Source organism: Pteropus medius, unplaced genomic scaffold (genome assembly GCF_902729225.1).
Source record: "Pteropus medius unplaced genomic scaffold, Ma_sr-lr_union100, whole genome shotgun sequence".
NCBI lineage: Eukaryota > Metazoa > Chordata > Mammalia > Chiroptera > Pteropodidae > Pteropus > Pteropus medius.
This window is the reverse complement of record NW_024347791.1, coordinates 2,375,811-2,389,460: the sequence shown is the minus strand read 5'-3', so window position 1 is coordinate 2,389,460 and position 13,650 is coordinate 2,375,811. Positions and strand designations below refer to the sequence as shown.

General features: G+C 57.6%; 1 protein-coding gene across 1 annotated transcript; it reads left to right on the top strand.

Annotated features, from left to right (window-relative positions):
* The first annotated feature begins 227 nt into the window (after positions 1 to 227).
* On the top strand, positions 228 to 11,520 carry RASD2 (RASD family member 2). The gene is made up of 3 exons (XM_039877836.1): positions 228 to 626; positions 5,514 to 5,793; positions 9,221 to 11,520. Exons 2-3 carry the CDS (start codon positions 5,523 to 5,525, stop codon positions 9,748 to 9,750), a joined length of 801 nt encoding a protein of 266 aa, XP_039733770.1. The 5' UTR covers positions 228 to 626; positions 5,514 to 5,522; the 3' UTR covers positions 9,751 to 11,520.
* The last annotated feature ends 2,130 nt before the right edge of the window (positions 11,521 to 13,650 follow it).

Sequence of the window (13,650 nt, the reverse complement as noted above, 5' to 3'; positions counted from 1 at the left end):
CCTCCTTCAGCTGCTGGCGTCGCTCGCAGGGAGAAAGGGAGAGAATTGCAGAGCTGCGAGAGGAGGAGGCCGCGGCCACGCCGACCGGCGCGCCTAACCTGAGCGACCTGGCGGAGAAGGTAGCATAGGCGAGCAGGACGGGTGCGTCTACCCACGGCACGCACCCAAGCACGCACCCACAACCACCTCCAAAGGATCCTTCAGGAGTCTCTAAGGACTCTCATTAAGCTCCTGAGTCTCCCCTACCGCTCTCTTCCCAGCCCGGAGCCCCAGGCGGGGACCCCGGGATCAGACGTCCCCGTGCCTCCGGGCACCTGGCTCAGCAGGAGTCCCCCGGGTCCGGGCAGGGCAGGGCCGGCGGCGGCGAGCCGGAGCCCGCCCAGCGCCCAGGCCCCGCCGAGCCCTCGGAACCCACCCATGGAGCACCAGCTCCCCGTGCACCCTCGCCCGGCTGCGCCCGGCCCAGCGCCCCGCGCGGCGCAGAGGAGGAGCCGGGCGCAGTGACCGGGGAGTCGCCGCAGACCCTGGAAGACTCGGCGGCCGGAGAGGCAGGTTGTTCCCCGCACCTCCAGGCGCTTCCAGGCAGCCCTCCGAGCCGAGCCAGAGGCCGAGCCCGCCATTCCCAGGTAGGAGACGCCCGACAGAACTCGGGATCTAACGTGAAGTGGGGAAGCCGGGGGGAAAAGGTTCAAGGCTCGTTAGAGGAAGGCGAGGTGAAGCTTTACATGACTAGCATAGTTAAACTGTTCGAACTCCTACTATGTGCCAGGACCGTACGGCAACTTTATATATCTAGAGAATATTAAATTAGTGGAGCACCAACTATGCGTCAGGCTGGGTGCTAGGCTCCTTACTTATCCCAGGTAAGAACTGACCGATCGTCTACTCTGGGTTAGATTTGGTGATAGGCGCTTCCGTTTAAGAGATCTGGAGTAATAGCTCATTTAAATATGAGGAAACTGAGGCTCAGGGAGGAAGCAGCACTTACCTTCCCCAAGCACCTTACCCTCCTTCCTACCCAGCTGACACCTGGCTGGGAGTTGGGGCTGAGATTTGGCCAGTTGGTGCCCCTACCCCCAGACCTGGTGAGGGCCTCTGAGGAGGGAAGATCAAGGAGCAGCTTCCTTGTCCAGAGGTCCTTGACTTTTCTTGAGTTGGTGCAAGGAGTGCATTTCCTGGGCGATCCCCTCCCAGGATAGGTGTCCTTCACTCAGCACCTCTGAGGGGCTCTCTCTGACCTCTCCTGCCTTTGCCCTCAGGCCTGAGAGGATGCGGAAGGACGTGTCCAGGACCTCATGAGGGGGAGGAGGCTGGGCTGGGAGGGGCAGCCAGCTCAGGAGCCCATGATTCAGGCTTCAGGGAGACAAATGAGAACCCCTAAGACCTCTGCCTACACTCCAGTCCCACCCCACCTGGCTTCTCCAGGCAGCCCCTAGGCTGCTAAGAGGAAGCACCACAAAACGAAGAACCTGCTTCCTGTACGCCGAGAGCTATATCAGCCTCCTGGCTCCTCACTGGACTCTCAGGTTTGTTCCTACCATATCCCTTTGAGAGATGACCAACGCCACAGGCTAGACCATTTGTCCAAGGTTGCTGAGCTGGTGAGAGGCAGCGCTGGCTGCCAGCAGCTCGTGCCTGCCTGCTTTCTTCCATCCTGAGCCACCAAAGGTGGTGAAGCTGGCTCGCAAAGCCCCCAGTACTAGCCTTAGCGTGGGAATGAGGCCAGTGAGTCCGTGTGTGTCCAGGGAGGCCAGGATGTGCCCTAATGGAGGAGGCTTGGAGTGTGTGGGAGGGCGGGGGCAGGGCGGTGCAGTGACACAAGCTCTGGGGTACTTATAGGGAGGAGGACACATCCACTCTCTTGTCCTGCTGTCCTTGCTCAACTGACCCCTCCAGGCCCTAGAGGAGGGGCTCCAAAGAGAAGGGGGCGAGTCCCCAGATGCATTCGCTGGGAGCTGCTGGGCAGGATTTGGGGGAGAGTCCCGGGCAGGGAGAGAGGGGATGAGAATACAGTAGGCTTTAGGGGTCATTCCCCCTGCCTGACTCCAGCTGAGGCTTCACTGTGTCAGACACTGTCTTGAAAGGTACTGGTTTTGGCCTGGGGAGGTGGGTCTTCACAGAGATAAGAGCCCAGGCTTTGGAGCAAGCAGCCTGATTTTAATCCTGGTCTGGCCAGTCATCTGTGTGAACTGGGGCAAGTGACTCAGCCTCTCTGACCTCGTGTCCTGTCTGTCCAATGGTGGTCCCCTCTTCATGGGGCTGCTGTGAAGTCATTGGAAGAAGGCACACAAAGCTCCCAGCATGATGGAAGCCTGCCTGGCTGTGGCTACTGTTCCCCCATCCTGCTCCCCTCTACCTCATCTTTGCTCTGGGCCTTTCTGCCTCCCTGGTGCCCTTAGAATGGCCCTGGGGTGGGATCAGCAGAGAGTCAGAGAAATTGCATTCGGGTACTCATGCCGCTAATAATGGTCCCTCTTAACTTCTCTCTGGGCCTCCAGGGTGGGACTCTAAACTCTAAAAGGGTCCTTTGAACTCTAACCCCTGTCTGCTCCTCACTGTGTAGGATCAGTTTGGCCGATAGAGAAGAGCAGACAGTGGGGAGGAGAAGCTATGCCCACAACGCTGCCCACGGTGCCTCCTTTGGGGGAGGAAAAGGGAAGAACTATGGAGGGGTGGGAAGCAGAGCCCACAGAGGTGCTGTCACCTGGCATCCAGGTGTCTGCAACCCCATGTGGCTGAGGTGAAGACTCACAGAATTCTTGGAGAAGAAAGCCAGGTTTTTTCCCCTTCTTTACCTCCCACTGACCCCCTGCCTCCACTCCCCCTCGGACCCCCTGCCCACCTCCTGGACCCTGCCTCCACTCTCGGACCCCCTGCCTCCTCTCTCTGACTTCCTTAGCCCATTTAGTCACTGATATTAACGTGTCTGTACCAGGAGCTCTGGGCTAGAGGCTGGAGCAGGCAGCAATATAGACGAACACCGTCCCTGGGGGGCTGCTGGCCTTCTTCCCTCTCTGTCTCTACAGAGGTGACCACCAGCAGAGTCAGGCTCCCTGCAGAGGGACTTGGAGAGGGGGTTGTCCCGATGCGGGGCCTCTTTTCCCTCATCCCTGCAGAAAGCCCAGGTTGGGAAGGGCTCACCACTGTTGGTTTTGCATCCCCCCGCCCCCGGCTGCCCGCTCACGAGTGTGCCCAGGGCACTGAGACCCTCCTCATCACAGCGAGCCAGGCACAGCGAGGCACAGGCACAGCCAGGCACAGCGAGAGTGGAGGGAGAAGACCCCAGAAGGATGCTCTGAGTGAGCTCCAAAGGCAGAGCCATTCGCTTCATTCATTCATGGATCACTTATAGAGCACCTGCTGTGTAAATGGCACTGACACCCTGTGGGATAAATTGGAAGATGGCTTCAGGCATGACTTGGATGGGTAACGTGGAGGTCTCAGGCTTGGAGTCCCTGTCCTGGCTCCCTTATTAATTAAATGGGCCAGTCACGTAGCTTTTAAGCATCAGGGTCCTTATTTGTAAAGTGGGGAAGATAATAAGTATCACTAGCAGGGAGGTGGTGAGGAGACTTCATAGCCTGGGGCAGACTGCCTGGGGTCAAATCCCTCCTTTGCTGGGTAACCATGAGCAAGTTCCTAAACTTCTCTGTGCTTCAATTCCTTATCTGTAAATTGGGATAACTCCATCTACCTTCTGAGATTACTGAGGGAGGAAGTGGGTTATTACATGTTCAGCACTGAGAACACTCTGGCATGCATTAACTGCAAAATAAATGTCAGCTATTATTATTTTTCTATACTTAGTGCAGTGCTTGGCACATGGCAGGGGCCTGGTGAGCGGTGATTGTTGTGGCTCCAGGCCGGGGGTCAGCGGTGTGCTGGGCGGGCTTATTGTGTGCGTCTCTTTGCAATTCTTCCATTGAGATCATCTTGGTAACTTGGACTTGGCCATGGTGGCAGTATGTACACCGTGGAAATTGACAAACGCTACCAATAAGCGCTTTTTAAAAGAGTGTTTTTGGGAGTCGGTTGACTGCACAGCAACTCGGTTGGGCAGGTGGGTAGATGCTGGTGCCTGAGTGTCCTGAGCATGGCATTGCCGGGGGACTCGCATGTCGGAGCTCTCTGCCTCAGGTCTCTTGGTGTCGTGGCAGATGGAACATTATGATGTTGGAGAGAGCCTCAGGGTAAATGGATGAGGCACTCCAGACTAATCGCCGGGGACCAGTTGTAACTTGCATATGCGGCCCTTTGTGCAAATAGAAAAAAAGTACCTTCTCCGAGCAGTTAAATCCACAAAGACAGCCCCCCACTTTCCCACCTAACCGGGTGCTTTGTGCAGTGCCCAACCTGCAGAAGCACGTGGGCAGCCTGGGGATCCATATTTCAGCAGGCCTGTGTCCATTTGTAGTTCCTCTTCTCTGGAGAGGGGAGGGATTCCTGCTGGATGGGCCGGGGGGTGAAGGAAACCTGCCGAGAGGAGGGGGCATTCGAGCCAGACCCGGAGATGTAAAGGGAAGAGGGTGTTTTGGGTTTGGCCAGGGAGTGGAGGCAGATCTCAGCAGAGCTTAAACGAACTCGAGTGATGGAGACTTATGGGTTCTGGAGGCTTCTCCTGGAGCTGAGATAGGAAAGGAGGGTGGCTGAGCTGTGAATGGCCTTTGGGGTGGGCCTGATGGAGCCCCTGGAGGTTTACTTATGTCCACTTGAGATTTGGAGCTTGGATCCATTTCAGCCCCTTCCACGAGGCTCCCGTAGAAAGTTCTGGGTATGCCCCCAGGTCCATAAACCCTTGGCGTTATGAGGGACTTGAGTTGTTCACAGGTCATTTCTCTGACCCACATGCCCTAGCCCCGGTCTCTGGGTCTCCTGGAGGTGGGAGAACCCAGGGCCTGGGAGGTAAAAATCGCTGGGCAGCCCCAGGCCCTGGCGTGGAGGATGTGGTCTAGACATGGCCTCTCCCTTCTTCCTGAGAGGACTGAAAGGCCATGGCACCCTGTGCTTGAGAAATGCTCTCTAGAGCCTTCCTCATGTCGTGTCCCGGAGTCATAGGCTCCTGGGAAGCCAGAGCTGGAAAGGACAGGTGGACCAGGGAAAGAACGAGTCCAACCAGAGTGAATGCTTTTGAGATCTCGCCGTGTGCGGAGCCCTTTACAACAGCCCAGGGAGTCCAGCCCATTGTATAGATGAGAAAGCCAGGAAGTCAGGCTGCTTGCTCAGGAGCAGTCCCGAGTTGGTGGTAAAGTGAGAATTCGAGCCCCAGCAGTCCTGTGCTGGCATAAATAAGGGGGTAAATGAACGCGAGGGTGAATGAATGGGTGAGTGGGTGAGTGAGGGAGGAAAGAAACGAGAGAGAACATGAATGAATGAACAGCTAGGACTCCAAGGCCCCTTGGAGAGACCCTAGTCCAGTGTTCCCATTTTAACACAAAACCGAGACTTAGTCAGGAGCCAGGCTGCAGGGCCAAGGCCGAGGCCTCCTGACACCTGCTCCCTGCTCTCTGCCACAGCCCCGAGCCATGATGAAGACCTTCTCCAGCGGGAACTGCACGTTCAGCGTGCCCGCCAAGAACTCGTACCGCATGGTGGTGCTTGGCGCCTCGAGGGTAGGCAAGAGCTCCATCGTCTCTCGCTTCCTCAATGGCCGCTTCGAGGATCAGTACACGCCCACCATCGAGGACTTCCACCGGAAGGTCTACAACATCCGTGGCGACATGTACCAGCTGGACATCCTGGACACGTCTGGCAACCACCCCTTCCCCGCCATGCGCAGGCTCTCCATCCTCACAGGTGGGTGCCGGGGGCGGGCCTGGGCGCCACATATGTGGGCGTGCGTGCTTGGCACTTTACAGTTTGCAAAGCACTTGCACATCCATCGTCTGAGAGGAAGCTCGCAACAAGCCCCCTGGCACCGTGAGGGTCAGAGAGGTCCTGCTGCTTGCCTGAGCAGATGACGGAGCCGGGGCTCACATTCCATTCTGTCCGACTCTGGATGGATCACTCACGACTGCCAGTGCTACCTTGCAGATCAGGAGCCGATGCAGACGGGCGCTGGGGATTTTCCTCCCCAGGGAACAGAGAGGCTGCTGCCTTCTTCCAGCAGGCGGTGACCCCACAGAGCTCCAGGGCCCGTGGTCAGTCTGCTGGGCTCAGGGCTGTTGAAACCCTAAGCCCTTGCTGCCTCTCAGAGTGGTAAGGGTTGGTCCTGGGCAGTGGCAAGCCAGAGGGCGGGCAGGCGGCCTGCTCATGCTAGGGGTCGATGATAATCACAGTATTGGTGATGGCGATAGCTCACACTTCTCAAGAGCTACGTGCTGGGGCCCACTCTTAGAGCTTGGCATGTATTTATTAATCCTCACAACTCACCCAGGAGGTTGGCATTTGCTTCTGTTTTACGAGTGGGGAAACTGAGGCCCACAGGGGTTAAGTTACTCCAGGTGGTGACACAGCTGGTAAATGGCGGTCTGTCTCTCGCTTTACCACTAAGCTCTCCTGTAGCCCCTTGGCCCTGCTGGGAGTGTGAGGAGGGGCAGGGAGACTGCTGGGGATGAAGGGGACAGGGGGAGATGCGGGAATCGACCATCATTTATGTGACTCAGGCAGTTTCGTGTGGTAGCCGGGAGGGCGGGCCCAGAAACCGGTCTGCCCGGGTCCGAGTCCCATTCCCCTGCTTCCTGGTTTTGTCCCTCTGGACTTGGACTTTATCCCTTTGTGCCTCAGCTTTCTCATCTGTATGTTGGCATCACACGGCCCCCATCCCGGAGGTCATCGTGAGAATACATGAGTTAACACGAAAAGTGCCGGGTGAGCAGAGATTAAGTGCTCCGTAAACATCGGTCTTAAAGCAGCGTTGACAAGGTCCCTGCCAGGGCTCTGCAGTCATTTCCCAAGCCATGCCCCACCCGCCGCTGGGCAGTGATGAGGGGAGGAGTTGAACAAGTAACCCTCCAGCCACCACCCAAATAACCCCCAACTCATATACTTCTGCAGTGAGAAACCAGGCCATGCCCACCTTTCCCCCAAGCCCCGGCCGAGACCCCTCCTCGAGTCCCTGGGCAGACAGCTTCCTCTTCCGGGCTGTCCTGCTGACCATCTGACCCAGATCATGCTCAGACCCATCTTCCCCTATTTGGGAAGGTGTGGATAGAAGGAGCCCTGGGTTGACCCGAGTCCGAGTCCTGGCCCCACCATTAGGGTGGCTTAAACATGCAAGCAGAGGTCTGCATCTCAGGCTCCCCAGCCGCCCAGCAGGCACGCCCTTGCTTCCCGCCAGTGAGGCCTCAAGGACTGGAGGAACACACGTGCGTGCGTGTTGGGGGTGGGGGGTTCTTCTAGCGCACTGTGCGGATTGCAGGAATGTTAGCTCTCCCTGCCTCGGGGAGGGGCCTGCGCACCGGCCGATGTAAATGAGGCTAAATGCGTCAGAAGGAGGAAGGGGAGTTTCCGAGAGAAAGACCAGGTGCATATTTCCAAAATTAATTTTAATTATTCGAATAATAGCACAAACACACGCCCTCTTTTAAACACATGGACAAGGCTAAAAAGCCCCCTTGACCCCTGACCCCACCCCAGGCTCTTGCCTCCTCCCTGGAGGTGGACACCCCATCAGTCTGGTGTGGACTCTTCCAGAACCCCCATGAACACATTGACATTCATACCCACATCCCCATAACAGAGAGCATTTTGTCTGTTTTTTTGTTTACATGCCTATATCATTCCGAGCACATCTGTCTGCGGCTTGCTTTTTCGCTCACCTACCTGGGCCTCATTTTCCAACCCGGCGCTGGTGACCAGGACCCTCTGAAAACCATTCATCCCACCGCCGGCCTTCCTTCCAGCTGCCAGCCGGCCATCTCTGAAGCTTGGCGCCATAGCCTTGCATCTGAATATGTCCAGGCGGCAGAATCCTCGGGGGCCCAGGATTAGCCTAACAAAGCGGGTTTGGCAGCCCAGGCGGAAGCGGTTGCCAGGCTGGCATGCCTTGCAGGTGCTTTCCTAAGCAGCCCATCCCACGTTCATTCCTTCCCATCCTGTCCATTCATGCGGCTTTAGGACCCCACACCGTGCACTGGGCACAAGGAGACAAGGAGCGCGTGATCAAGGCCCCCTCTGCTCCAGAGCGCACTGTTGGCCGGAACACGGTTCTGAGTGTGGCACGTGCTAGCATTGGGGGACAAATGGCGTGCTCTGGGGTCCAGAGGAATGGGCAGCAGTGCCGCCAGAGCTGGAATGGCTTGATTTTCCTCTCGGGGACTTGGGCCAGTCACCAGTGCCCCTGACCCTCCGTTTCCTCGTTTGTAAAACAGGGATCTTTACGTCTCACCACAGGTTCTAAAGAGTTGAGGCCTAAGTGAGGACGGTGCTTTGTGCGTGAGACCATGATCGCTGTAGAGAGATGTGGAAATCAGGACGAAGGCACTAGCCCTCTCTCTCCCTCCCTGTCACCCCCCACCGCCTCCACGCGGTTCCTGTTTCAGATCCAAAGGTGTCTCGAGCGATGCAGTGAGCTAAACTAGGGATAGTGTGGGCCTTGGAGGCCAGCATTCACGGCTTCGTCCGTGATTTATTCAAGAAGCAGAGGGCACCTGTGTGTGCGAGGCTCGGGCGGAGGGGGACAGACTCGGGCGCAAATCTCGGCCTGGCCGCGCTGAAGCTGTATGATCTGGGGGCAGGTCGCTCACCCTTTCCGAGCCTGTTTGTTCACCTACAGCGCGAAGGTGATGAAATCTCACGGAGGTGTTTTGAGGAGTCAGGTTAAAAATGTGCACGAAGCGTGCGCCCCACGCTGGCTCCCACAGGTGCTTGCTCTCATGACCATTATTGATCCCGAGGCGAATGAGCATGTGCCACTGCAGTCGTATCTCCCGCGACCCTCGAGATCACCCCGCGAGGCAGCGTTTCATCCGCGTGGGACAGCTGGGGGAACTAAGGTCGGGACCAAGTGGCCAGTGAGTGGAAAAGGCAAGACGCTCACCCAGGCCTGCCCCATGCCAGTCCTCCGAGCTCCTCCTGTGCCTCAGGCGCTTATTATTATTACCCTGATGCTGTCCCCACAAGCTCACAAGCCACTCACCCCGTCTCCAGTCCTGCAGGGAAATGCAGGGTGAATGAACCGTGTCTGAACCAGGCAGTGCCACGTTAGGGCTGCGTGTCCTGTGGGGAGGGGCTGGTCCGGAGCCGCCTGCGAACTCACCGCCCGGGATTTCTCTCCCCACAGGCGACGTCTTCATCCTGGTGTTCAGCCTGGATAACCGGGAGTCCTTCGACGAGGTCAAGCGCCTCCAGAAGCAGATCCTAGAGGTCAAGTCCTGCCTGAAGAACAAGACCAAGGAGGTGGGGGAGCTGCCCATGGTCATCTGCGGCAACAAGAACGACCACAGCGAGCTGTGCCGCCAGGTGGCCGCCACCGAGGCCGAGCTGCTGGTGTCGGGGGACGAGAACTGCGCCTACTTCGAGGTGTCGGCTAAGAAAAACACCAACGTGGACGAGATGTTCTACGTGCTCTTCAGCATGGCCAAGCTGCCGCACGAGATGAGCCCGGCCCTGCATCGCAAGATCTCGGTGCAGTATGGTGACACCTTCCACCCCCGGCCCTTCTGCATGCGCCGCGTCAAGGAGACAGACGCCTACGGCATGGTCTCGCCCTTCGCCCGCCGCCCCAGCGTCAACAGTGACCTCAAGTACATCAAGGCCAAGGTCCTGCGGGAGGGCCAGGCCCGAGAGCGGGACAAATGCACCATCCAGTGAGCGGGAGGGACGCTGGGGTGGGGCTTGGGCAGTGCCTTACGGGAGATGGCGCCAGATGCCCGCATCCCCCCGACGAGACCCCAGTGGCATCGCGTTCGAAGACCTTTGGTGCCAGACTGGAGCGCCCCGGCCGCTAACCTCTGTACCTTCTGCCTTCTTGCCACTTCCCGCTGATTCCTCTTTCCCCCGTGGGCCCAGCATCTCCGTTCGGGGATGGATCTCCAAAGGGCAGGAGACAAAGTTGGGAGACACTTGGATTTCTGCAGGGACCCACGTCGGAGTCTTCCTGTCCCTAGGGTATAAGAAACGCTGGTGCCAGAGGGACCAGGACCCCTGCACCCGACCGAACCTCCTGGAACAGTAACAGGATGAAAACAGCACCCAGAGCTGATGGGAAAGGGCTCCACTGTCCTGGCGTGACACCCAGCTTGGTTTAGGTGGCAGCTGGGAGACCCCTCCCCCCAATCCTCAAACTTTTGGCCTCTGCTCAGCTATTTCCACCCTGGCCCATCAAGGTGACCCCTGGCTGTCCCTGAAATCGAGCCAGGGACATCCGTGTTTGAAGGGAACGTGGCCACGTCTCCTGGACCACGTCCATCCCCTGGACCATGTCCATCTCCTGGACCGCCCTCCTCCTTCCTCAGCCTCCCCTCCCAGGTTCCTCCCATCTGCTGGTTGTGCTTTGTTGTTACAGCTGTCTTCGTGTCGTGTGTAGTGGTAGAAATGGAAATCCTTGTACTGTAAAAGCCTAGTGACCCCTCGTTGGCCAGGCTCCCACTCAGTTCAGATCCACGGCTTCCGCTGGGGACACTCTCCTCCCCTGCTCTCAGATGGGGGTCCCGTGGCCTGTCTGCAGCTGGACACTGCCCTCCGTACTGAGCTTTACAGTTTACACTCACACAGGTGGGCCAGGCCACTGGGGCTGTTGCTTCTCCTGCCCCTGTGTCACAGAGGAGGCGGCCGAGACTCAGAGGGGGAAGTGACATGCCCCAGCCCTGCCCGCTTCTCCCCCTCCAGCTAGTTCAGGAAAGAACTCTTCCTAGAACCAGGCTGCCCATGACTGTGCTCGTTCCTCAAGCATTTATTGAGCACCTACTGGGTGCTGGGTCCACTGTGTGCTAGGAAACAAAGAGGAGGAACGATGGGCTCTGTGCCCCTAAGGCCGGGGCCTTCTCCAGCCCTGGCCTCTTTCCCTCCACCCTCTGGGCCTCTGCCCACCCCTGCTGTCCCACTGCCTTCTGCACACGAAGCTGTCAAGAGGCATGGGGGAGCAGCTGGGAGCCAGAGCTGAGCCCGAGAGTAGCTGGCAAGGCCCCCAGAGGATCTTTTCCCTGTGCCTGGGACCGGGCTGTGCTGGGTACCAGGCCTGGTGGGATTTGAACCTGTAGACCAAAGGCTCTTGTCATCAGCTCTTAACAAATACATTTCGTATTTTAATCTCCTGAAAAATATTCACGTTTAGGGCCACAAGGAATTTTAGTGATCATCTAGTGAATCTTTCCAAGGCCAGAGAGGGTCAGTAACTTGCCCTGGGTCACACAGCAAGGCTATGAGTGGCAGAAGCAGAGCTAGGTCTGTGTGTTCAGCACACACCCTGACATGGCCCCTCTCCCCATGCTGCCTTGGCCCCTTCAGGGGTTGGAGGTGTCTTCTCCCCGATCCTGTCCCTAGACCGGTCTCTGAGGGCTCCTGTAGATTCTGTGTACATTGTGCCCATGTATATAACGTATATACATGTGAACACACACACACACACACACACACACACACACACACTGCAGCCCTGGCCTCAGCTCTGCACTCCGATGCCTTGGCCTGGCCCTGCTGCCACAGCAGCGACTCTGACCCTGCTTCTATGCTCCCCCCCAGCCCCTGCCTGAACCCTCCAAGCAGACCAGGTACCTTGTCCAGGACAGGTGTGTGACCTGATCTCTCCTAGTCACACCCCCACTCCCCCAGAGCTCTGTGTACACTCTCAATTAAAGTGGGTTTGTTTCTAAGCCGTGTCTTGACCACATGTATTTTTTGCATTTCCAGGAGGGCGGGGGTGCCTCTGCCCCCCACCAAAGCTGGCCTTTCCCTCCCCACACAGCGCCTTCCTGGTGCCCTTGCCCTGCGTGTCGGCCCTTCAAGGTTAAGTAAAGGAAGAGGGTTGGGCAGGGGATAAAACTCTAAGATAGATTGTGCCCTCTCTCCGCCTGGGCCCTTCTGGGCCCTCTGGGTGTGTGTGCTGAGTGTCTGTGTCCCTTTGGACCAGGTCAGACTGGGAAGGCAGCCCATAGACTGTTAGCCCTTTGGGGATACCACATGTCCGAGTTCTGTGTGGCTCCTGTAGAACATCGATTTTGACTCCAGGGAACATTTGACAATGTCTGGAAACATAATTTCGATTGTCAAAACGGGAGGGGTTGGATGGTGTCTTGCGACTATCATCCGTGGGCGGAGGCCAGGGATATCGCCAAACACCCTCCGGTGGCCAGGACAGCCCCACGATAGTCACCCTGCCCCAAATGTTGGCAGTGTGCAGACTCCTCGCTTGGACCGTCAGCTCTCGAGGTCAGGACACGGCCCGTGTCTGTACATGGCTGATGCGATGTGCAGACTTTCCGAGGGTCCTTAATAAACTCTGGGCAAGCAGAGTGTGCCCTCGTGGGAAGTGAGAAGGTGGGGATGGCAGGTGGAGGCTGCAGGAGAGGGTCTCGTCCCTCTGCAACCCGAGCGTGCCGCCTCGGACCGAGGCTCTCCCTGGGCGAAAGGCAGAGAGGGAAATCAGCCTGCTCCTGCCGTGTGTTTTGCACATCCTGTCGCGTGCCATCCCTGTATCTTCAGCTCCATGAGAAACACGCTCTTCATGCTCACCCGCTTTCAATATCACGTCCAAGATGGCACAGCTGGTGAAGTGACAGGCTGAGGATTCCAAGCCAGAGGCCATCTGAGTTCCTCGTGGGTGGGGAAAGGATTTGGCTGATGGAGATGGCTCTGTGCTTTAGATCAGTCAGCAGAGGCCACTGAGCGTGTAGGTGCAAAGCCTGGAGATAGAGGTTTAGAGAGGAGCGGGGCAAGGCCCCTGCATGCCAGGAGCTCAGATCCAGAGGGAGAAGCCCCTGCTCGCGCATTCACAAGGCAAGGTGAGCCCGGCTATGGTGGAGGCAAAACCGGGTGAGCCTTTGTGTGAGGGAGCTGGGAGGGCTCCCAAACTCTCCCCACCTGGGAGCACAGCTCCCTCCCCTCCTTTGACCACACCAGCCAAAGAAAGGTCAGTGTGGGAGGCAAGCCACTCTGAAAGCTTTCCCAAACCTGGTTTTTGTCAGCGTGAGGCCTGGAGGTGAGGATGCCCTCTGTACCACCAGAAGGGCTAGACAGCAAGGCAGCCAGCTACACTGCAGCAAGCCTTCCTCACGCGTCCTGCTGGGCCCACCCCTGCCAGTGCCTCCTCCACGTGGGACGGCAATACATCACGTCCTTTCCCAGGTTTCAGTTTGTTTGGCTCTACATGGGAGGTGGGGAGGAGGGCAGCTGGACCAGACAACAAACGAACAGCCCCTTGCAGCCCTGTGTTCCCTGCGAAAGAATTAATATTCCTATTACATAACCCACAACATTCCGATCGTTACTAAACAAAACATGCCTGCTCTGGCCCCACTCCCTGCATCCCGCAGACTCGCCCTGGAGCGGGGCTGACCCGCAAAGGGCTTCAGCAGAAGAGGGAGACTTCCCCAACAAATCGCTTCTCAGCCCTGGGTCAGAGGGTGGAATAAAATTGTAGGAAAGGAAATTTTCCTCACGGGAGACCATTCAGAGACAAGCCCAGGACAGCCAGCTTAATTCCCGACCCCGCAAAGGGAACGCTGGCAATCTGATATCGGAGAATTCTGCACTGCGAATTCTAAGTACTTGTTC